This window comes from Canis lupus, chromosome 5 (assembly GCF_011100685.1).
Source record: "Canis lupus familiaris isolate Mischka breed German Shepherd chromosome 5, alternate assembly UU_Cfam_GSD_1.0, whole genome shotgun sequence".
Classification (NCBI taxonomy): domain Eukaryota; kingdom Metazoa; phylum Chordata; class Mammalia; order Carnivora; family Canidae; genus Canis; species Canis lupus.
The window spans coordinates 71481993-71507600 of record NC_049226.1 but is presented as its reverse complement, the minus strand read 5'-3'; the positions used below and the strand labels follow the sequence as shown (position 1 = coordinate 71507600).

Here is a 25608-nt window from a genome sequence, read left to right as displayed (position 1 = left end):
AAGACAAACACCATCAATGAATTCACTGTCTTCTATAGTCTATTGAATTGATGCTTTAAGGAAGAAGAAAAAAACACCCAGAAATTAAATGAGGTCATTCAAATGCTTTGAATTCGTGAAACTGTGCAATGTCAACATATGGTGATGATGCCCTAGACTCAGTTCTATGACTATTTAATGACTGTGGTGGCTCATGCCTTGTGCAAATCCTTCCAGACCACTAGGCTAGTTAGCAGCCTCCCAGTGGTCAACCACATTCTTGGAGCATAGTTCATAGCTGTATGAACTATGTATGCTATCACTGATGAATGTGTTTCAGTCCCATGCCTAGAAATCAGGCAAGCCCACTCCCTACACTACACAAGTTCAAGGAACTTTAGGCATTGCAAAATAGCTTATTGCAGTGGTCTTGCCATCTCTTATGTTGCTCCTAATTTTTGATCCTCACTTCCAATACTTCAGAACCTACCTGTGTTCTGACTTTCTGGCTTTGTTTCTTACTCTAAGCCTCATAGTCATTCCTTTTCATCGCTGGCAGATTTTTGCTTCCTAGTTTAGACTTCTTTACTGCAGGGCTTCTCAACCTCAGCACTACTGACAATGGATCTAGATAATTATTTGTTATGAGGGGCTGTCCTATGCACTTTAGGAGGTTTAGGGGGCACCCCTGGCCTCTTCCCACTAGATGCCAGTAATACCTCTCCCTAGTTGTAACACCCAAAACTGTCTTTTAACATTGCAAATATCCCCTGAGGCAAAATGGCACTCACTTGGCCACTACTGGTCTATTGAAAATGATTTAATTTTTTAAAAGATTTTATTTATTCATTCATGAGAGACACACAGAGAGAGAGAGAGGCAGAGACACAGGCAGAGGGAGAAGGAGGCTCCATGCAGGGGGCCCAACGTGGGACTCGATCCCGGGTCTCCAGTATCACACCTTGGGCTGAAGGCGGCACTAAACCACTGAGCCACCCGGGCTGCCCTGAACATCAGTTTCACTTGTCATTTGGTCCTATTAGCTTCTGAGTGCTGTGAAACACCACCTCACAACAGCTTCAGATCTCTAAAAGGAACCAGGAGAGATGGGTTGTTGGCTTCATCTTTGGCCTCTTGTGATGGAGTTGGGTGAAGACTGGCCTGCCCATGAGGTACTTCCTCAGGACTCCAAGAAGAAGATTCCTAAACAGTTCAAATACAGAAACTGATTTTGTCTGGTGGGCCAAAGCCAAAACATCCACTTGAACATTAATTTAGCCAACTTTAGTATGCTAGCAAGTCCCCATGATTGGATGAATTTTTCACTTTCACTCATATTTGGGGGCTTGCACCGAGCCCATTTTTGGCAAGCCAGTATTACTAAGAGGACACAGTTGAAGAGAGGCAGAATTAGGAGAAATTAGGCTGTTTACCATCTATATTGAGTAGCTTTGCAGGTCATAAAACTCCACGACCTTCTCTATAGATGAGTCTAACGGGGCTTCACAAGCTAGGTTTTTATACTCAGGTCTCCTTAAAATTTGATATCCCATTACAATGACATTACTCCTGAATCTTGACCACATCAATAAGTTGATTCCATCTTCTATAAAAATAAGCTTGCTAGAAAAGAAAATAGAAAGACTATGGCAGTCCAATAGAATAAGAGGAGATATCCTTTAAGCTGGGCAGTGGAGGGGGCGGCAAGGAAAACATTGGCCTCTTTCCATTCTTGGCCAAGAGAAGCCCTGTTTCTCTTTATCCCATTGTCTGGGCTCCTCCTTCTAATTTGCCACACTCATTAATTCATCCATTCAATAAACGTTGGGCAAGGACTGCTTTGCGCTACAATCTCTATCAGTGACTGGAGATACAAGCATGAAAAAGTCTTGACAAAGCAGAACATCATGGTGATCTCAGGTCATAGCATCAGATATATCTGATATATATTTCAGATATGTCCTCGCTCTGCCACTTACAGATGTACACAAGTCATTTACCCTTCCTGGATCTCAATTTACTTTTCTGAAAAAGTATTATAAAGTTTAAATTAGATAATAATACACTTATAATGCACATAGTCAATGATCTATACATATTAGAGATAATGATGGTGATAATAATGACATTTCTTATTACTCTTCTCAGGGAACTCCAAATCAACTAGGTATGTGTCAGGGGAGGGAAGCTCAGGAAAACAGACAGCTGCAGCCAAGGGTGGTGGGTGCTAGTGCAGAAATATCATGGAGTACAGCAATGCCACATGAAAGAGAATGGTTAACCATATTATGAGACAGGAAGAAGTAGGAGGCTTCCTAGATAACGCAACCTGCATTGCCAGGGTTACTATATAATCAATCACTCCTTTCCTCAGGAATTTTGCCTCTGCACCAAGATCTCAAGTAATTCTACTTGAAGACACAAAAGGATGACCATTGGAAGCATCTCCAACACTCTTTCACGGGCTCTTCTCCATCAGGAAGAGGGGTTAAATTGCCCATCAGCTGTGTCAAAGGAAACCAGTCAAAGCCAAGAAGGTCAAGAAGAGTGGCAACAGGGGAATGTGGTCCCGCCCAAAGTTAACTGCTACACTATGACTGTTTCCACTTCACATCTGCTTTAAGGTGGCCAAATCTACCAATACTCTCAACCTAACAGTGAGAAGACAAGGAAAAGAAGACAATGAGCTACTCTGTTTCCAACAACTAATAGGTTGCATTTACATAGCTTTCAGTCTTTCAGAAGCCCTAAGATTCAGGAAAGGAGACAGTGTATAATAGAGGAATTACAAGGGTTTTGTAGAGGAAACCTATAGTTGGTGTTATAAACTTTCCTTCATTCCCACAAATTAGAAAAATCAAAGATATCATGTCCATTTTTTTATTATAATTTAGATGCACATTTCATTCTCAAGGTGGAGAATTTATAAAGAATATATAGAGGGCAGCCCGGGTGGCTCAGCGGTTTAATGCCGCCTTTGGCCCAGGGCCTGATCCTGGAGACCTGGAATCAAGTCCCACATCAGGCTCCCTGCATGGATCCTGCTTCTCCCTCTACCTGTGTCTCTGCCTCTCTCCGTCTCTCTCTCATGAATAAATAAATAAAATCTTTAAAAAAAATAAAGTAAAGAATTTTATTTAAGGACTGACACTCAGGGCATATTTACCCAAGACCAAGATGAAAAAAATTGCACCCAAGTCATCATTAAAGCTTTCAGAACAAGGGGAAAGGTCAACAAAGAGATTGCCCACTTATTTCTAGAGAACGAACATTGCCTTGAGAAGAAATATTTTGCGTTTTCTTTTAAATTGTATCTGCTTTGAAGACTTTCCTGTTTTGAAATCCTATCAGTTCTATAAATCAAGATATTTCCTTCAGTTTATTTACGTAAGAATAAGTTTCCTTATTGATATTTATTTCACAAAGGCATTGAGAGTCCTGGGATAAGACATTACTCACAGCTGACTATTTTGGCATATGCTTTGCTATTTGCCTTTTTATTTCAAGTCCTTGAAAATGAACTTTATACTTTTTTCTGATTGCTAGGAGATACATTTAAGCTGTCGATGGAAATGTTAAAAAATTGCTTATATTTTTGAAGATCTTTAATATTTCTTGTGTAATTAATGGTTATTATTTGAGATTAAGTAAAATTGAGGTTTGTTTTCTCTTTCCACAGTGCTCTTCCTTCCCTGTGTATCCCACTTAAATTAGCACACGCTAGTCCCAATATATCATAAAATTTCATGAAGAAATTGGCTAACAGAGAGGTTTAAGAGCTTGTCCTCATTTTGAAGGGGAATACTTACCTTAAAGATTTATAAGACATTGACCCTCAATCCTCTTTGATAAGAAAAAGAAAATGCATCATGAGATAAGTTTTTAAAACAAGCAACAGATTCGTCAACTGTTTTCTTCTTTAGCCTTACTTGGCTGGTTATTTATGAGTCTGTAGTTTTTCCCAAAGAGCACTGTAAATGAGTTGTAAAATCTGGTGACATTTTTGGGGTCAAATGGTGAATGAAATATGCTCTTGTCTCTGGGGGACAATCTCTCCTTCCTTGAAGGAATAAAACCTATTTGATGCACACCTGTGATACTGGGCTCTAAATGTTTTGTTGATTTAGTCTTCCATTCAGCTAATATTTATTGATATCCTGTTATGTATTAGGTACTAAGAATACACTAGTGAGCAAAATCAGAATTTTCTGAGATGATGAAAATGCTCCATACCTGCTCCCATGCAGTTGTCACTAGCCACAGGTAGCTACAGCTACAAAAGTGGCTGTACTGGACAGCACAGGATAAGAGTCCTCCATTATCTTTCCTGAACAAACCACACCTCTATGCCTCCTTTCTGATTTTCATTCTGGGTTTCTTTAAAATGGAATGAAAATTTTAAGACAATGTGATACATTCTGAGAATTGAATCCTTTTAAATTTTAATACTTAAAAAAATTATTGGTCTTTTACCCACACCCAATCTGATAGTTATTTTCTGCAGCAGTTTGTATCTTTTAGGTCTTTTGATGCATCCAACACCCATCTCCCCTTTCCACTCCCATCGGGTTCCTCTCTTGAGATGGCAAGCTTCTTGCATGTACGACTGGGGGTAGGGAGAATGGGATATCTGTAGTTTCCTCATTCTGAGCAGAGCAAAAGCCATGAGTCCAGCATCTAAGAAACTTGAGGCAGGGACTGCAAATGACAGATCCCAGAAAGAGTATGGTCCATAGGGATACAATGACTCCTAAGGTGAGAGACAGCATCAGTCCTATATGATTATATCTGGTATCCATGGCCCCTGAAAGGCCAAAGGGATATTGAACAGGTGGGCTTAATCCTCTGCAACTTTGAAGCTAGAAGAGTACAAACACCTTGACACTTAGATGCTCCTTCTCACACCCTCAGCAAGGGACTACTGCCCATCTTCTGACATACACAGCATCCCTACACTGCAGGAGAAATCCCTTTATATTCCACCAGTCAGAGATCTGCCTCTGCTTGGAGAGCTGTAACAAGCAGATCTATGACTGTTTTTAAAATAATGCATTAAAGGAAACTCAGCAACTAGAGACAGGAAGACCAATCTAAGCAAACAAAACATTTGTCCAGTGAAATGATGCTTCTAGAAACAACAGAGAGCAACCTGGACAATCAAATAACAAGGGCAGGTAAGGAGGTTCAAATACAGCACACAAAATGTGTAGACCTCAGGAAAAAAATGATTTCTCCATTGAATAGGGTTTCAGATTTGACATACACAAGAAAAACTTAAGGAGGCTCCATTAAATCAGAATTTCACATAAACAATAAATAATTTTAGCATATTCTTCCCATGCTATATTAAAAAAATTAATTCTGAAATCAAATTTAACTAGTTGTTCTGTATTTTATCTGGCAGCCCTACCATTGAACAGCTCAGTGGATGGATTGAAGAGAGGCTAGTCATTGAAGCAATATGAACTGGTGACTGGCAATCACATGGAAAAAACTCTCACTGCACAGAGCAAGCAAAGAGGTGGGCAAATGAAAGAAAAGGTAAGACCTGGAGCTAGGTCTAGAAGACATACTATATAATATGAATACCAAGAACAAAAGGCAATAATTTTAAAGTGTGTAATAAAAGATATACATGCCCCTATGTTTACTGCAGCATTATTTACAATAGCCAAGATAAAGAAGCGGTCCAAGTGTCCACCAGTAGATGAATGGATAAAGAAGAAGTGATATATATATATATATAATATATATAATGGAATATATAATATTATATATAATGGAATATATTATATTATATACAATGGAATATTATATATAATATAATGGAATATATATGTGTGATAAATATATATAATATATAATGGAATATATAATATTATTATATATAATGGAATATATAATATTATATATATAATGGAATATATATATAATGGAATGGATAAAGAAGATGCGAGATTTATATATATATAAATATATATATAATGAAATATTATCCATTCATCAAAAAGAATGAAATCTTGCCATATGCAATGATATGAATGGAGTGAGAGTATTATGTTAAGTGAAATAAGTCAGTCAGAGAAAGATAAATATGATATGATTTCATTCTCTGTGGAACTTAAGAAACAACAAAACAAATGAGCAAAGGAAAAAAAATGTGTGAGAGAGGCAAACCAAGAAACAGACTTTTAACTCATGAGTGCAAACTGATGATTACCAGAGGAGAGGTGGGGGGATGGGTAAAATAGGAGATGGGGATTAAGGAGGGCACTTGTGATGAGCACCAGGTGATGTATGGAAGTGCTGAGTCACTATATTGTACACCTGAAACTAATATAACACTGTATGTTAACTATACTGGAATTAAAATAAAATAGTAAAAAAAGAAAATTTTAAAAAGATAGAAACAAACAAATCCCAGACTCTTAAATATTGAGAACAAATTGGTGGTTACCAGAGGGGAGTGGGTGGGGGGATGGATGAAATAGGTGAAGGGAAAAAAAAAAAAAGAAATAGGTGAAGGGGATTTAGAGTACAGTCATCACGATGAACACTGAGTAATGTATAGAATGAGTAATGTATAGAATGAGCAATGTACAGAATGGTTGAATCATTACATTGTAGACCTGAAACTAAAAGAACACTGAAGGCTCTCCTAGAGTTCTAGACCTGACTGTTAAAGAAAAACATTCATGCGGGTATGTCTTGGTAAACTTCCTGAATGAAATTAAAGAACAAAAACCTGAAAAGCTCCCAGATAGAACAAATGACCTGCAAATGGGAAAGCATAGAGTTTCTATTTGACTTATTACTGGGAGCTAGAAGGCGATGCAATAACATTTGCCAGTGACCAACCTGAAATCCTCCACCCAGTCAAGATGGCATTCCCCAGCCAAGGTGAAAGGAGACTTGTGGACATGTAAGAATTTGGAGATTTTACCACTCACAACTTCTACCTGAGGAAAACAACCAAAGGCTTTAAAAGAAAAGAATTTGAGGGGTGCCTGGGTGGCTCAGTCTGTTAAGTGTCTGCCTTCAGTTCAGGTCATGATCCTGGGGTCCTGGAATTGAGCCCCGCATTGAACTCCCTGTCCAGGAAGGAGTCTGCTTGTCCCTCTCCTCCCACTCCTGTCCATCACTCTCTCACTATCTATATCTCTCAAATAAATAAAAAAAATGTTTTAAAAAGGAAAGAATTTGATTAGAGACATTGAGACACAGGAAAATGGAAAAGATAGAAAACAGTGATGAACAGTGAACACAACATAGGTAAGGTAAGCGGATATTAATGGACTATTGGGCACTGTCAATGTAAATGCTTCTTAAGTCCTTTGGAAATGGAAGTGACATATGACAAAAGGGATACTCATAATAACCCAGAACTAAAGTCCTAGAGAAAAAAAGTCCTAGAGTATCCCAGGAAAATGTAGCAGTTAGAAATGGAGAGGGAGAAAGGAAGTGAAATGCCCCAAAGATCTCATCTTAGGGAGTGGAAGGAGGTGATGAGGAGGAGAAAGGGAAAGGGAACATTCTAGAGGTTTCATCTCCCTCAGGATTAGGATTTGCGGGGAGCAGAAAAATATCATGTTGGGGAAAGAGTGTGTCTTTCTTGAGAAAACAGGAACCTTGTTTGCAAATAATAACACAGATGTCTTATGAACTCAAGAAAAGGAAACAGAATTAAAGAGAAATTTTCAGAATTAAAGAGAAAATTTCAATAGAGCACCCAAATTCATAAGGAGGAGAAAACATAATGAAAAATAGAATGAATAACAATCTGATGGAATCAGAAAAAAAAGGAAAAAAATTTAAAGGAATTAATGATTAAAATAAATAATTTTGAAATAATTACCATTCCCAGAACATGCCATAATGTTACTCCTCCATACTTGTGTTGTCCTCTGGTTTACCCTGCATGCCTTTCTCTGCCCCTAAGGAAGATCTGTGTGGATTACATCACTGGGTTCTTCCACCATCTGGCTTCTTTTTAGGTGCAGCCAGTGACAAGGACCAATGGAGATCAGAGGGAAGGAGAATGGGTTAAGGAGGTTAGTTCCTGGGCTCCTTCCATGCCAGGTTGCTGCTGTTGTGGTGCTCCTCTACAGAAGGCAGCCCTGAGTACACACCTACCCAACTGTGTTCTCATAACGGCTTCCTTGCCTTGTCCCTTCAGGCCTGGGATGGTAATGCTTCAGGTTGTCACTGTCTCCAGTTTGATTCCCTTAAACTCCACCCATCCCCTAAGTAGTCACTGAATTGATCTTTCTTCAAATGATCCATATGGCACATGTCATCTGTCTCTTGCCAGGACACTGACCATGTGCTTCTCTCCACTCAAATGCCCCTCTCGGGCCATCTCTGTCTCATGGGCCCCTGCTGGTACTTCATGGAGGAAAGTATCACCTTCTCTGTGAAGTAGCTAAGAAACAGTACTGACTGGAGTCCTACAGACTGGGTACCAAGTCCTGGCTCTGCTCTATAACCAAGGACAAGTTATATCCATCTCTGAAAATGGAGAGGATGGTGCTCATCTCCCAGACTGTCGTGAGGATTATGCATCCTATAAATGCTGGTTCTCATCCCCATGACATTGGCAGCAATCCATGCATTTTCTTTGCTCCTATCCTGTTTTCTTTCTTTTTATTTATTTCTTTGTCTGTTTGTTTGTTTGTTTATTTATTTATTTATTTATTTATGAGAGAGTGAGCATGGGGGTAGGGCAAGAGGGGAAGAAAGAGGGAGAGAGAGAGAATCTGAAGCAGGCTCCCTCCCTGCTGAGCATGAAGCACAACTCAGAGTTCAATCTCAGACCCTGAGATCATGACCTGAGCCAAAACCAAGAGTTGGACACATAACCAACTGAGCCACCCAGGTGCCCCTGCTCCTATACCATTTTCTAACAGCTTTATTGAGACATCACTCATATACCATATAATTCACCCACTTAAGGAGCATAACTTAATGGCTTTTAGCATACTGAGAGTTGTGCGTCCAACACCACAGTCAATATAAGGACATTTTTTTACTCCAAAAAGAAACCTACTACCCTTAGCCATCATTCCTCCATCCTTCCCCACCCCAGCATGCGGCAACCACTAATTTGCTTTCTGTTCTCTATAAATTTGCCTATTCTGAACATTTCACATAAATGGAGTCATACAATATGTGGTCCTTTGTATCTGACTTCTTTTACTTAGCATGTTTTCAAGGTTCATCCCTATTGTAGCATGTATTAGTACTTAACTGTTTTTCATTGCCAAATAATCTCCATTTTGTTCCAGTCATCAGTTGATGGACATTTGGGTTGTTTCCACTTTTTGTGTATCATGAATAATGCTACTGTGAACATTTGTATATCTCATGGCATTTTATGAAAACCTAGGAGACAGCCATAATCATTTGTTGGCATGTCTGTTTCTTGTCCCATTCCCCACTCACCCACCAGGCAGTAAAATTCTCATGGGCTGTGTGCAGGTGGGGGTCACTCTTGCCATGCACAGGAACTTGCACATAATAGGCATTCTGTAATGTCTGCAAAATAATGAATCCAGTCATTCCACCATCTTTGACAGCAGCAAAAATAGCCATAGCCATGTCTGTATTTGGCAGTTAAACAAGCGAAGAGGGGGAAATTCTCTCATCTGATACTTCCTTCCACCTTCTTTGATCTAGGGCCTCAATAATCTCACAGTCGGGTTTGAAAGCTATTGGTCACAGTTCTTCCTCTTCCTAAAACACAACTTTACTTTTCTACAAAGGTCTTTAATCTTGCCTAGATTGTTTGGATATTTGAGAAACTTTATTAAACTTTTGCTATGCACCAGTAACAGCTAGGACACACTACACAAAAAACCCACTGTCAACCTCAGGTATAGGAGAGAGTATCAACAACACCCATATTCCCTATGGATTGAGAGGATTGGGAATGATACTAATTGCTCTCCAGTGCTAGATATTGATATGTTACCTTACTATACATTCAAAGAATAGATGGAAAACAGAAATCAATGTAGAGTCTGATCGGTTATAGGATTAAGATTGAGAAGCAGTACATTAAATATGAAGGCATTTTTGTCTGATTAAATATAAAATCTGGAGAGTATTCATGGTATGAGGTTCTGTACCTGGTGATAAATGTATGGGGTTCCTTAGAATATACTGTTGTAATAACTGAAAGTGAATTGCTGTATCATATTTAAACAAAAATCTCAGTTAAAAAAAAATACTCATGCTTACAAGAAGCATTGAGCTGCGTACCTGATGAAGAATGTAAATGTAAATGACAGAGGTGGGGAGAAGTTTGATATGGTTGGAGAGGCATGTTTGCAGCTGACTGATAACAAACTCCTTTCAGGATGATTAAAACAGATATATTGAGCCTATGTGTTTGAGAGCACCTTAGTACGGTATCATCCTGCTGTCCTCCATCTTTGTGGTTGCAACACAGGAAGCATGAAAACAGCTACTTTGACTCACCTCTCTTGCTTAAAAGCTGTGCTGTGGGGGGGGGGGAGGTAATAAGATGATTAAATTACTTGTCTGACAATTTCTGAATGTTGACTGGTGATGCCAGCTATTGTGGCGCAATCAATTGCTCTTCTTGTCCCTTGCCACACCAAAAATAGCACAGTCCACCTGGAGATGATAGAAGTCAAGACGGATCATAAAATGTTCTGAAGCTCAAGAGAAAGGAGTAAAGTTCAAGAAAGGTTCAAAGAAGGTTTTTCTGTAAAACAGTTTTACAAAGAAAGATCATTTGGCCAGAATGTCCATGGTTTGAACTGTTACAGAATAAAGTGGTATTTCCAGATTTAGATATCTTAGCTTCAAATAAGCACAATGATTTTTTTAAGCACAATGATTTTTTAAAGGCATTTTAGAATATTATGTGGGACCTATGGCATAGAAAAATAAATTAGTTTTAAAAGAGATATGTAACTTGGAAGTTTTATCCAATAAAAATGTTTTCATGCCAAGTAACTGAAGAACATATTAAACACAAGTCACCATTTTGCATGTATGAGAAATATCTGGATTAAGTTCTGCACCACGGAGATGGAAAAGGTAACATAGACCTAAATATCTAACAATGGAAACACAGCAAATACATTTTAATAATCAATTCTCATACACAGAAAGAATTTGCTTTGCACTCATATCCTTAAAAAATGACACATACATAAAAATGATAAATTCCTGTTTTTAATGAAGTTTTTATTTTCCAGGAAATCCTTGTTGATTTGAAGACAGGGATGTGTAAGGGTCCCTTATCAGCAGGATTTGATAAGCTGCACACAAGCTGAAGCACATAAGCACAGCAGCACATAAGCTGAAGAATGGAATGGTGGTACAGCATTGAGGGAAAGATCCATCATCTGCTTTGCCTTCCCCTGCTTTTCTTTTTTCAGGTTTCTCTTTAAGCCTCTACATGGGAGCCATCTCTGGCTCAGTAACAAATGACATTGGTCCCATGAAATTTATGAGCTTTTCACAGTATAAAATAGCATCAGATAAAGGTATTCTTCATCCACCCAATACTACTCTTACTATCACAGACACAGCTCAGTAGAGCTGACCATCATCAAGAAATCATTCCTTAGTTATTATAATCAATGATTTTTTAAATCAGACAATGGTTTTTCTTTTAAAAATATAAGGATTTATCAAGCATATAATAAGTCTATCATATACTCTGATGTTTGGACTCCTGAATAAATGATGCTATAACTAAACTTCATGAAACAATAGTTCAAAGAACATCCACCTCTTATTTCAGTAAGATACAAAGCATACATTTTCTATGAAATAAGAACCATCTGACCTAAACCAACAACCAATATAAAAATCTGTGATTAAAAAATCAGTTGTACAAAAAATGAAAAAAAAAGATTCACTGCTGTCAAAACTTGATGAAATCATGCAGAAGATAAATTTGAGAAACATGGCATTTTTAAAAAACCAATTATTAGAACAATATTGAATGAAAATGAAAACGCTGGCAGATAAACTGGATAGATTACAAAGATTCAACTAACGAGTGGCTGTCTGGGCAGAGAAAGAGCAAGTAGATTGGAACAATATTCAAAAGCATGGTAAGAGAAAATTTATACAAACTAAGCATTTTTAACTTTTGAGAATGAGATAACCAATGGTATTTCAGGCAAAACTGACAAACATCCTTACCAAGACACATAATGGTCAAGTTTTCAAAGAAAAATAAAGAACTGGAAAGTGACCTTTGGATTACACAACCCAGAAGTCAGGGTAATAGTCAAGGTTCCTGAAAGAGCAGTCTATTCTCATGACTTTATTTTCTTTACCTCCAACATAGTCCTCAACCAACGCATTGTGACTTCCATCTATTCCACTTCTATCACCAAGAAACTGCTCTCACCAAGAAAAATTTATGCTTTCTTGTAACTAAATCCAAAGGACACGTCTCAGTGTTCATCTTGTTTGACTTGTCTGCAACATTGGACACCACCCATTCTTTTAGAAAAACATCCTTTTCCTTGATTTGAAAGATAGCAAACTTCCCTAGTTTCCTTCCCCACCATTTTGAAGTATTTTATTCTTCTCCCTTTCTGGTTCCACCTGTCATCCATCTTTAAAGTTGGGTAGTCTTCAAGGCTCAGTCTTTCTTCTTGATGCCATCTACACAGCTTCTGTGTGCAACTTCATCTCCTCCCTGAGCTTCCATTACCATGGATATACCAACAACTCCCAAATCATGTCTCCACATCTCCTTTTCCAGATCCACATATTTTATCTCCTGGATATGGCCCAGCCTGAATTACAATTTTTCTCCCTTTCACTCTCAGTCATGTTCCTGTGCCATTCTTCCCTAGTGCAGTAAATAGCACCATAATCTATTTGGCTTCTCATGCTAGAAATCTCAAAGCTATTTGTTACTCTTCTCTCTCTCTTACATCCACTCAAAGACCTAGTCCTGTTGATTCAACATGTTGAGCATTTTTCTTGTCTGTATATCTCTCTCCACCTCCACCACTCCCACCCTTCTTGAAGGCACAATTATCTTTTAGCAAGACTCCTATAATAGCTTCAAATCTGGCTTCCTAGCAATCAATCTTTGTGTCCCACACCTAAATCCATTCATTATTCTGTAACCAGAGAGATCTTTCATGTTACCTATCTACCCACCACTTACAGCTATTTAAAACTTTTCATTTTGGTTCTTGTTTTAAGAAAATATCTCAAATCTCAAATAATCTTAGAGAACTCTAGATCCTGTATACTTTAAGCATTGTTCTCCTCTTTACTTGATTATTCTCCAGTCTTCTTCAAATGTGGTACCTGTTTCTTAACTCCTTGTATTGGAATTATTTTGTCTATGTATTTCTCTTTCCTTCTAGCTTTTTATCTCTTGACCTATCCTACTGTGACTCACTATTTAAGTTTCTTCTTTGGCTTATGGCTTTCTCGGGGAAGCTTCTCTTTCCTCCATAGCTAGGTTGAATTCTAGCCAGAAAATAAACAATCCAATCTAAAAATAGGCCAAAATGCTTAAGAGACACCTCACCAAAGAACATTTACAGATGGCAAATAAGCACATAAGCTCATATGTCTCCAGGAAAATGCAAACTAAAACAGCATTGAAATACCACTACATACCTATTAGAACAGCCAAAATCTGAAGCACTGACAATGTCCAGTGCTGGCAAGGATGTAGAGCAGTAGGAATTCTCATTCATTGTTGATGGGAATGAAAGATAGAACAGCCACTTTGGAAGATAGTTTGGCAATTTCTTACAAAACTAAACATATTCTTACTATATGATTCAGCAATCTTGTTCCTTGGTATTTTATATGGAAAACATATCCACATAAAAACTTGCACATACATACTTATAAAAGATTTATTCATAATTGCCATATACTGTAATCAGCCTATCCTTCAGTAGATAAATGGATAAGTAAATGATACATCCAGAAAGTGGAACATTATTTAGCTCTAAAAATGAACTATGAAGCCATGACAAGGTAAGGCATAATCTTAATGCCATTACTAAAGGAAAGAAACCAATTTGAAAAGGCTATATACTATATGATTCCAACTGTATAACATTCAGGAAAATGCAAAACTATAGAGACAATAAAAAGATCAGTGGTTGTCAGGGGCTGGAAGGTGGGAGGAATGAGTAGGTAGAGCACAGAGAATTTTTAGAGCACAGAAAATACTTAGTGTGATACTATAATGATGGATATGTGTCATTACATATTTGTACTAACCCATAGATTGTAGAAGAAAGATTAAGTGAACTTGAAGATAGATCAGTAGAAATTATCCAATCTGAAAAATAGAGAAAAAATATTGAAGAAAAATAAATAGAGCCTGAGAAACACATGGGAAAACATCAAGCGTACCAAAATACATAAAATGGAAGACAGAGGGAGGCAGAAGATTTTTTCCAAGAAATAATGATTAAACACTTACATTTTTATAAAAACGCTAATCCACACTCCTAAGAAGCTGAACAAACGGTAAGTATGTTGAAAACAAAAAGATCTACATCTAGAAACATCACAGTCCAATTGTCCAATTCTTGTAACTAAATCTAAATTTAGTTCAATAAATTCAAAAAGAAAAAAAAAAAAACAAAGAGAAAGAGACAATCTTGAAAGTCATAAGAGAAAAATGACATGATATCAAGGGAGACCAGGACAAGGCCAGGTGTCCAGCCAACCAGAGATGTGTCACTGGCCTGGTGATCCACAGACACTTTAGTCCTGGTTGCAGTCATGTGGTTGCAGCTTACCATGCACAGGCCACTTTTATATTATTTCCTCCAAGCTCCAGCCACCACCAGCTTAGGATCATATTCTGAGGCTTGAAGCAAAATTCCAGGAGGCTGGCAGTGAAGATAGAATCACCCTGGCCATAGCCTTATGCTACTGCAAAAGCAGCTGCCCTCATAACAGCATAGATTAACAATAAACTTCTCATCGGAAATAATGGAAGCCAGGAGGTAGTGGACAGAAGAACTGTCAACCAATAATTTTCTATTCAGCAAAACTATCCTTCAAAAAATAAATATGAGGGATCCCTGGGTGGCACAGCGGTTTAGCGCCTGCCTTTGGCCCAGGGCGCGATCCTGGAGACCTGGGATCGAATCCCACATCGGGCTCCCGGTGCATGGAGCCTGCTTCTCCCTCTGCCTATGTCTCTGCCTCTCTCTCTCTCTCTGTGTGACTATCATAAATAAATTAAAAAATTTATAAAAATAAATAAATAAATAAATAAATAAATAAATAAAATAAATATGAAAGAATGACATTCCCAGATAAAGATTGAGAGATTTTGTTGCTAGCATACCTATATTACAAGTAACAATAAAGGAAGTTTTTCAGGCTAAAAGGAAATGATGTCAGTTATTTGAATACACAGATAAAATGAAAATCACTGGAAATGATAAATATGTAAATCAACATAAAAGAATAATGTGTTATATATGTTAATTATATATAAATATATTGTATCTTCTCTTGTTTCAAAAATTTTACATTGCATAAAGCAATAATTATATTGTTGCATTTTAACATATATTGGTTAATGTATGTATATATATACATATATATAATGTATATGACCAGTACTATAAAGAAGGGATAGCAATATAGCCAAATTGCAGCAGTTCCCATTTTTTATTAAAATTAAAAGTGTGTTAATCTGAAGGAGATTGTGATAAATTGAGATGCATATAATAATCTGTATAGTAACCACAAAGAAAACAAAATTTTGTAAAAACAAATCAATAGTGGAATTAAAATAGAAACTTGAAATGTTTATGTAACACACTAGAAGGCAGTAAATCGGGCACTAAGGAACAAAAAGGGGCAGGGAACACAGGAACCAAGGAGGAAAATGACATATGTAAATCCAACCATACAAATAAATTACACTGACATGAATAGTTAAATGCCCCAATCAAAAGGCAGAGATATTTTCAAAAAGCAAAAGCCAACTGCATGCTGTCTATGGAAAACACACCTTAAATCCAGACACAAACAAGTAGAAAGGATGGAAAAAGATTTACAATGCTAAGTAACAAGGGAGCTAGAGTGGCTATATTAATCCATGACAAAATAAACTTTGAACAAGAAATACTACTAGAGACAAAGAGGAATATCTCAAAATGATACAAGTGTCAATATATACCATAAAGATATAACAATTGTAAGTTTAAATGCAACTAATTAAAAAGCTTCAAAATATATGAATCAAAAAATGATGCAACTGGGAGAAATAAACAATGTAATAATTAGAGATTTCAATAACTCTCAATAATTGACAGAACAATACAGAATATCAATAATGATGTAAAAGACTTGAACACCACTATCAACCAACTTAACATAATTGGAACACATCAGTCCAATTACTAGGGAATGCACATTCCTTTCAAGCAGACATGGAACATTCTCCAAGATGGCCTATATGTTAGGCTTAAAACAAGGTTCAATAAATTCAAATGGATTAAAATTATACAAAATGTATTCTCTAACCACAATGGAACTAAATTAGAAATCAACCATAGAAAGAAATCTGGGAAAACCCAATTATTTGGAATTTAAATAATATAGTTACATAAAATTAATAGCTCAAAGAAATAGTCACAAGGGTATTCATAAAATATTTGGACTTGAATGAAAACAAAGGCACAGTATATTTAAGTTTATGATATGCAGTTAGAGCCAGCATTAAATGCCTAAAATAGAAAAGAAAAAATTCTCAAATTAATAATTGACATCTACATTAAGAAACTAGGAAAAGAAGAGAGCATCTGGGTGGCTCAGTGGTTGAGCATCTGCCTTTAGCTCAGGCATGATCCCAGGGTCCTGGAATCGAGTCCCAGGCTCCCCTCAGGGAAACTGCTTCTCCCTCTCTGTATCTCTGACTCTCTCTGTCTCTCATGAATAAATAAATGAAATCTTAAAAAAAAAAAAAAAAAAACTAGGAAGAGAAGAGTCAGATAAATGACAGGAAACAGAAAAACAATGAAACCAAAAGTTGGTTCTTTGAAAAGATCAACAAAATTGACAACCTCTAATAACCAATCAAGAAAAGAACAGAGAAAAAGGAAACAAACAAAATCAAGACTGAAAAATGGAACATATGACTAACTCTACAAAAAATAAGAGAATTATAATATTATGAGCAAATTAGGGCCAAAAAAATAGATAACCTGGATGAAATTAACAGATTCCTAGAAATATATTCTAAAAACTCAACCAAAAAGTAAAAAATCTGAATAGACCTATAACAAGTAAAGAAATTGAATTAATAATTAAAATCTTCACCCAAGAAAACACAAGACTAAGTTGGCTCATTGGAGAATACTATCAAATATTTAAAGAAGAAATACTATCAATTCTTCACAAATTTTCTCAAGGTATAGAGAAGGAAGCATTCCCCAACTCATTCCTTGAAGCCAGAATTACCCTTATAACAGAGGCAAAGATGAAAGGAAACCACGGACTAACATCTATCACAAATATAAATACAAAAATATTAAACATCATATTACCAAATTGAATTTGCCAATATATAAATAAATTATATATTACACCAAGTGTGTTCTTATCTTGTGGTTTACCCAGGGATGCAATAAAGAGCATATATGAAAAAATATACAGCTCACATCATACTGAAGGGTGAAAGACTGATTCTCCCCTAAGATCAGGAACTAGGTATGAATGTCTTTCAATAAATCTATTCAACATCATTCTGTATAGTCTGGACATTAAAATAAAGCCCCCAAAGAAAAAAGAATAAAAGAAAAGAAAGGCATTCAAATTGGAAAGAAAGAAATATAACTGTTTTTATTGGCAAATGACATGATAACGTATGTAGAAAATACTAAGGAATAAAAAAAAAAGTTTAACAGTGTAATACAATATCAGATCTAACAAGTTTACCAAGGTCACAGGATCTAAGATCAGCATACAAATATCAGTTGTATTCCTATGTACTAGTCATGAAGAATCCACAAATGAAATTAAGAAAACAATTCCATTCACAATACTATCAAAAAGAATAAAATAATGGAACAGAATATAGAGTCCACACATAGACCTGCATGGGTATGGCATGCTGATTTTCAACAAAGATGCAAAAGTAATTAAATGCAAAAAGGATACCCTTTTTATTTAAATTTAATTGATTAACATATAATGTGTTATTGATTTCAGAGGTAGAGCTCAGTGATTCATCAGTTGCATATAACACACAGTGCTCATTACATCACATGCCCTCAATGTCCATCACCCAGTTACCCCATCCTCCCACTCCCTTCCCCTCCAGCAACCCTCAGTTTGTTTCCTATGATAAAGAGTCTCTTATGGTTAGTCTCCCTCTCTGATACTCTTAAGTGAATAGCATTGGAACAAATGGAACTCATAGTAAAAATAATGATAATAATAATAAATCACACTTATACAAGAATAATTAACTCCATGGGATCATAGCTCTAAACATAAAACATAGAGAGTTCAAGAAATCTGGGGGCTAATTAATGAAAAAGTCATGACCAAGAGAGGCAGTAACACACTTTATAGGATGCTAGTTGGATATGTTTGCATACAAGGGGAACTCTCTCACAGTGTGAAACAGAGGTGTACAGTGAGGAGACCATCAATCAGATGGAAGGAGGGCAAAGGGACCCCTGGGGAAAGGGAGAATCAGAGAGGAGGCTTGCATGCCTATGCACTGTCCCTCAGCCACACAACAGAGTCTCTTGGTCAGAGAGCTCCTTTAGGTTTTATAACCTTACGAATGTTCAGCAAATGCCGAGTGAGGTTTCACAGGGTATGCACAGCCAACAGGCTCTACATATGCTTGTTTAGAGCTATTTTTTAAAATATTAGGGTGTGTATAAACTTACACCAATGGGTTTGGCATCAGTAGGCTTTGGAGCTAATAAGTCTCAGCCTGCAGTGAAGAAATAAACCACCTGGAGCCAATAAACAGAAGCCATCTTTTGGTCATTCATATAACAAATGTTAAACTATAAATTTTTTAGAAGAAAATATTGGAGAAAATCTTTGTGACTCAGATTTATGCAGAGTTCTTAGACGTGATACCAAAAGCACAACCCACTAAAAATAATTTGGTAAGTTGAACATTAAAAACTTTTGTTCTAAAAAAAAAAAAAAAAAAAAAAATTTTGTTCTGGGGCGCTTGGATGGCTCAGTGGTTGAGTGTATGCCTTTGGCTCAGATCATGATCCCAGGGTCCTGGGATCGAATCTCACATCAGGCTCCCTGCAGGGAGCCTGCTTCTCCCTTTGCCTATGTGTCTGTCTCTCTGTGTGTTTCTCACGAATAAATAAAATCTTTTAAAAAAAAATCCTTTGTCCTATGAAAGACCCTGTGAATAGAATGAAAATATAAACTATAGACTGGGTGGGAGAAAATATTGGCAAATCCCACATCCTAGAAAGTACATGTATCTATATATAATATATAGAAAATTCTCTAAACTCAACAAGAAAACAAAAAATCAAAATAGAAAATGGGCAGAAATTTGAATAAACAGCAAGTAAGCATGTGCTCAACTTCACTAGCCATTGGGCAAATATAAACTAAAGCCAGAATGAGATACCACTGTACCCCTATTAGTATGGTTAAAACTAATGCTGACCGTCCTAACTGCTAACAGAAATGTGGAGCAATTGGACCTCTTATATATTGCTGTCTAGAACACAAAATAGGAGAGCCACTCTGGAAAAAAAAAAAGTATGGCAGTTTCTTAGAAAGTTAAACATATATTTTCCATACAATTGAGAAATCAAACTCCTGGGTGTTTATCCCAGAAAACTAAAAACAGGTCAGCCCTGGTGGCTTAGCAGTTTAGCACCGCCTTCAGCCCAGGGTGTGATTCTGGAGACCCAAGATAGAGTCCCACATTAGGCTCCCCACACGGAGCCTGCTTCTCCCTCTCCCTGTGTCTCTGCCCCCTCCCCACCTCTCTCTCTCTCTCTAATAAATAAATAAAATCTTAAAAAAAAAAAAAGAAAACTAAAAACATGTTCACACAAGAATCTGGACATGAATGTTCATAGCAGCTTTACTTGTAATAGCCCAAAACTGAAACAATTTAATGTTCTTCAGTGGACAAATGGAAAAATGAACTATGTACATCCATACAGTGAAATATTACTCAGTAATAAAAGTAACAACCTAACGATCCACACAACAGCATGGATGGATCTCAAAAGCGTTATATTAAGTAAAAAAGATAGACACAAGGATGACTTGTTGTGAAATGCCAGAAAATGTAATTTATAGAGACAGAAAGCAATTATTGCCTAGAGCTGAAGTTGTAATGGGGATAACTGCAAATGAGTATGAGGGACCTTTGAGAAGTGGCAGAAATGAATTATGGTAATAACTGCATAACTCTATAAACTTACTGAGAACCATTCAGTTGTATGTTTCTAATGGGTAAATTATATCTAAGTAAAGTGGTTTTACAAAAAGCATAATTGGCTGTATAAAATATGACAATGTAGAATAGGGTTTATAATATATGTAAAAACAAAATGTATCTCACAGTAGCACAAGGGTAGAGAAAAGAGAAATGGAAATATACTATTGTAAAGTTTTTATATGTAAAATGCTATTCTTGAAAGTAGACTGTGGTAAGTTGAAGATCTATATTATAAACCCTAAATTTGAAATAACAAAACAAAGAGTTATGTATAATATGCTAACAAGGGAGACAAAATGGAAGCGCACACACACACACCAACAAAACCCCTCAATCCAAAAGAAAGCAGAAGAAAAAAGAGAACAAAAAACATATGAGACAAAGAGAAAAGAAATAGCAAAATTATTGGTTTAAATTTAATTATATTAATAATCACATTAAATGTAAATTGCCTATGTACACCAATTAAAAAGCACAGACTATCAAAACTAATGTATTTGCAGCCAACAAGAAAAGCACTTCAAATATTAAGACATAAATAGGTAAAAGTAAAAGGATGCTACCATTAATGAAAAGAAATCTACGGTAGATACATTAAAATCAGACAACGTCTATTTTAGAACACAGGATATTACTAAGGGCAAATAAAATCATTTCATAATGATAAAGGTGTCAATTCATGAAGAGCACATGACAATCCTAAACAGTATGTGCCTAATACTAATATTCAAAACTCATGAAGCAAAAATTAATCAAGCTACAGAGAAACAGACAAATCCACAGTTAGAATTTATTTCAAAGCCCATTTAAATAATTCATAGAACAAAGAGAAAATTAGCAAATACATAGAAGATTGAACACCAAATCAATTCAATGTAACTGACATTCTCAGAGCACTCTAGCAAAACAGCAAGATTTTATATTCTTTTTAAGTCACATGGAACACTTAACCAAAAGAGGTCATATTCTAAGCAATGAAATAAGATTCAATAAATTCAACATATCTGTGTCATAACAAAATACATTCTGACCATAATAGAATTAAATTAGAAATCAATTTTCTAATTTTGTTTGAAAATTACCATGATAAATATATTTTTAAATGAAAAAATAGAGAAAGAAATCAGTAACAGAAAGATATCTGGAAAATCCTCCAAATATGTGAGAACAAAATAAAACAATTCTGAAATAATACATGGCTCAAAGAAGAAATCAGGGGGATGCCTGGGTGGCTCAGCGGTTGAGCATCTGCCTTCAGCTTGGGGCATGATCCTGGAGCGCTGGGATCGAGTCCCACATCGGGCTCCCCACAAGGGAGCCTGCTTCTCCCTCTGCCTCTTTCTGTGTCTCTCATAAATAAATAAATAAGTAAATAAATAAAAAGAAGAAACCAGGGAAATTATAAAATTATAAATTATAATGTGTTTTGAGCTAAATGGAAATGAAAATGTAACATATCAAAATTTGTTGGAAGTAGGAAAAGGAACTTTAATGCTTACTTACCTCACCACAAGTACAAAAATTAGGTCATAGACCTAAATATAAAATCTAAGCTGTAAAACTTCTGGAAGAAATCATAAGAGAAAATCTTTGTGATCATGGGAAAGATTTCTTACACAGGAAACAAAAAGTACAGACGATGAAAGGACATAAAAAGATAGACTTCATCAAGATTAAAAACATCTGCTTCTAAAAGACAGTTAAGGAAAAGAAAAGATGAGCCACAAACTGGGAAAAAATATTTGCAAAACATATGCCTGATAAAGGACTCATTCAGAATATTTAAATAACTCTCAAAATACGATAATTTTAAAAGTCTATTTTTAAAAATTGAGCAAAATATTTGAACAAACATTTCACCAAAGAAGATATACAGATGACTAATAGACACATCAGAAGATGCTCAATATAATTGGTCATTAGGGAAATGCAAATTAAAACTGCAGTGAGATACCACATTATTAGAATGGACCTTTTTTTTTTTTTAGCTGTCAATATTAAGTGCTGGTGAGGATATGGAACAAATACATCTCTACACATAGGTGATGGTGGAAATAGAAAATGCCATGGCCATTTTGGGAAACAGTCTAAGAGTTTCTTATAATATTACACACACAATTACCATATGAGACCTAGCAATTTCAGTCCCGGATATTTACCCAAGAGAAATGAAACATATGTTCCTTTTGAGGCCTGTTCACAAATGTTTATAGCAGCCTTACTCATAACTGCACAAACCAGGAAACAACTGAAATGTCCATCAACTGGTGAATACATAAACAAATGGTGATACAGCCCTCTAATGATATACTACACAGGAATAAGAAGGAAGCAAATACTACATGCAACAATATCAATAAACCTCAAGTGCATTATGCTGAGAAAAAAAAAATCCAGACACAAAGTGTCTTCACTTATATGATGATCTGGAAAAGGTGAAACTGTAGACATTAGTTAAATGAATGGTTGTCAGGGAATGGGATGGAAATAGGACATCAACTATAAAGAGACAAGAGAACTTCTTGGAACAATGGAAATACTCTGCTATAGATCGTAGTGGTGATTACACGACTATGGATGTCAATATTCACCAAACATTCTGTCTAAATAAGGAGAATTTTACTGCACATAATTTATTTCTGACTTTAAAGAAAGAATATAGGAAAGAGTATAATATTAAAGAAATGTTGGCTAAGAATTTTCTGTACTTTGAAAAAAATCATAAAGCTTTATTTTGGAAATTTGTTCTGAGTTTTGGGAATAATATAAATAAAAATAAATCCAAAATTAAAAGCATTGTAATGAAACTGTGGGAGTGAAAAGGCAATAAGAAAATCTTTAAAAAGCTATGGGAGGTAACAACTCCAATTTAAAAAAATATGTAAAAAAATGAATAAATAAAAAATAATTAAAAAAAAAAGCTATGGAAGGAGCAGGGGTATGGGTATTCGGCAAAGGAGGGTCAATAAAATTACCTGTAGATAAAGAATAATTAGATTGATGCGACTTTTTGGGTGCCTGGGTGGCTCAATCGGGTAAGCGTCTACCTTCGGCTCAGGTCATGATCCTGGGGTCCTGGGACAGAGTCCCGCCTCAGTCTCTCTGCTCAGCTGTAGTCTGCTTCTCCCTCTCCCTCTGCCACTCCTCCTGCTTGTGCTTACTCTCTCTCTGTTAAATAAATAAAATCTTAAAAAAAAAAAAAAGATTGATAGGACTTTTTGACAACAACGGAAGTCAGGTATGATATCCTCAAAGTTTTGTGAAAAAATAACTTTGAATGTAGAAAAACCTATCCAACTAACCACCATTCAGAGTTAGGGGAATAAAGAATAATTTTGAATAAACAAAGATGGAAATAATTTAGCACTAACAAATCCTCACTGAAAAACTTACTAAAGATATAGTACTTTTACAAAGCAGGAATTTGAACTCAGAAGGAAGTAGAGGGATGCAAGTAATAATGGTAAGTAGAGAAACTGGTATAATAACCACAAATGTAAGGGGAATAGAAACAAAATAGTGGTACACTACTTAGCAATAAAGAAGAATGAACTATTGATACATTCAACAACATGGATAGATCTTAAGGACATTATGCTATGTAAAAAGAGCCAATTTCAGAAGGACACGTGCTGTAAGATCCCACTTATACAACATTCTCAAAATGATAATAGCTGTTGAGATGGAGAGTAGATTAGTGGTTGCTAGGGGCTACTGGAAGAAGAGGGGTGAGAGTTAAGACTAGAAGGAATATCACAAGGGAGATATTTATGATGGTGGGTCGGTTCTATATTTTGATTGTGATGGTGGTCACACAAATCTACACATGTGATAAAATGACCCAGAACTGTAAACAGACATTGTACCAGTGTCAACTTCCTGGTTTTGATACTGTACTATAGTTATATAAGATATGACTTTTACAGAGAATGCAGGGGGAGACACAGGGACCTCTGTACTATCTTTGCAACTTCCTGTGAATCTATAGTCATTTCAAAAGAAAACATTAAAAAATACTAAGATGGAGTCACTAAATAATAAAAAATGGAAGACTGCAGGGGGAGAACACAGTTAAACCATTTTAAGGTCTTCATCCTATGTTTGGGACGAGGCCAAAGACATTCATTAACTTTAAACCTAGGTCAAATATGTCATTATAAATTAAAGGAAGATGCTAAGAAAAGAGAAAAAGAAAGTATAATTTTCAAACCAGACAAATAATGGGGAATGATAATAAGAAAAATAGTTAATTCAGTAGAAGTTATGAAAGGAAAAGAAAAAGAGGGATGTGCCTTGCTAAAACATATTCAAAAAGATAACTTTAACACTAGTAATAATGAATTAGAAAACACTTTGTAAAGTAATCCAGTTCATAGTGAAAAGAATTACAATGAATTAGTAAGAATTACAATGTCTATAAAGCATCTACATGAAAACTATGTGTGGCATATGAAGAAAACTACAAATATTTATTGGGTAAGTTCTGTTAATAGTTATCTAGCCTTGAAAGATAAGGAAAGAAGAGCAAGTTCCAAATTTGTTCATGAACAGCATGTGCTTGATAAGGAAGTAACCAACTTATGCTGGTCTGCAAGCTTTTCAGAATGCTGTAGTTTCTAATGTGTCAAACTTTGACAGAGTAGAATAAAGGATAGGAGTCAGTAAGTGCTCCTAGAAAGTGGTGCCAGGAGTTAACAGTCTGTACAAGTTAATCACTGCATCCGTTGTCATAAGCCTGGGAGTACTGATGAGTGAAATCTCCTACCTCTCACTGGAGCAGGTACACAGCTCTATTATGGTCAGGGGTTGTTATAACTCCATTAACCCTCACCAGAGCCTTCTGAAGAAGATACCTCTATTATTTGCAAGTGAGGATGTTGAAGGACTAGCCCTAACGTCTATCTCAGGGTGTAGTAAAGAGTGTGATATTATATGAAAATAGACAAAGGGAATTTGTAGGACAGACTAATAATTGAGAAATGGGATCTACTGGGTATATCAATTTAATTAAAGGTGTATGTAAAATCTCTAAAATCAGAGATACTGATTTTAATAAACTGCTTTAGCCAACAACTGCAAGGGGAGTGTAAAGATTCACTTTAAGAATTTCTCTTGCCACACACAAACGGAAATCCCAACTGGAATAAAGAGTTAAAGGAAACAAAATTGTATCATTA

At 36.1% G+C, this 25608-nt stretch overlaps 1 protein-coding gene and 1 long non-coding RNA gene across 2 annotated transcripts in view; one reads left to right on the top strand and one right to left on the bottom strand.

Moving 5' to 3' along the window:
- Positions 1-8057, bottom strand: part of CDYL2 (chromodomain Y like 2) — a 195068-nt gene extending 187011 nt beyond the window's left edge. Inside the window, exon 1 of the mRNA XM_038538228.1 lies at positions 7835-8057. Within this exon, the coding sequence (XP_038394156.1) occupies positions 7835-7837 (3 nt within the window). The 5' untranslated portion in view covers positions 7838-8057. The remainder of the gene's footprint in view (positions 1-7834) is intronic.
- LOC111096024 overlaps positions 1-11644 on the top strand; it is a 38524-nt gene extending 26880 nt beyond the window's left edge. The window contains exons 5-6 of the long non-coding RNA XR_005360041.1: positions 5384-5520; positions 11208-11644. This is a non-coding gene — a long non-coding RNA (uncharacterized LOC111096024). The remainder of the gene's footprint in view (positions 1-5383; positions 5521-11207) is intronic.
- The last annotated feature ends 13964 nt before the right edge of the window (positions 11645-25608 follow it).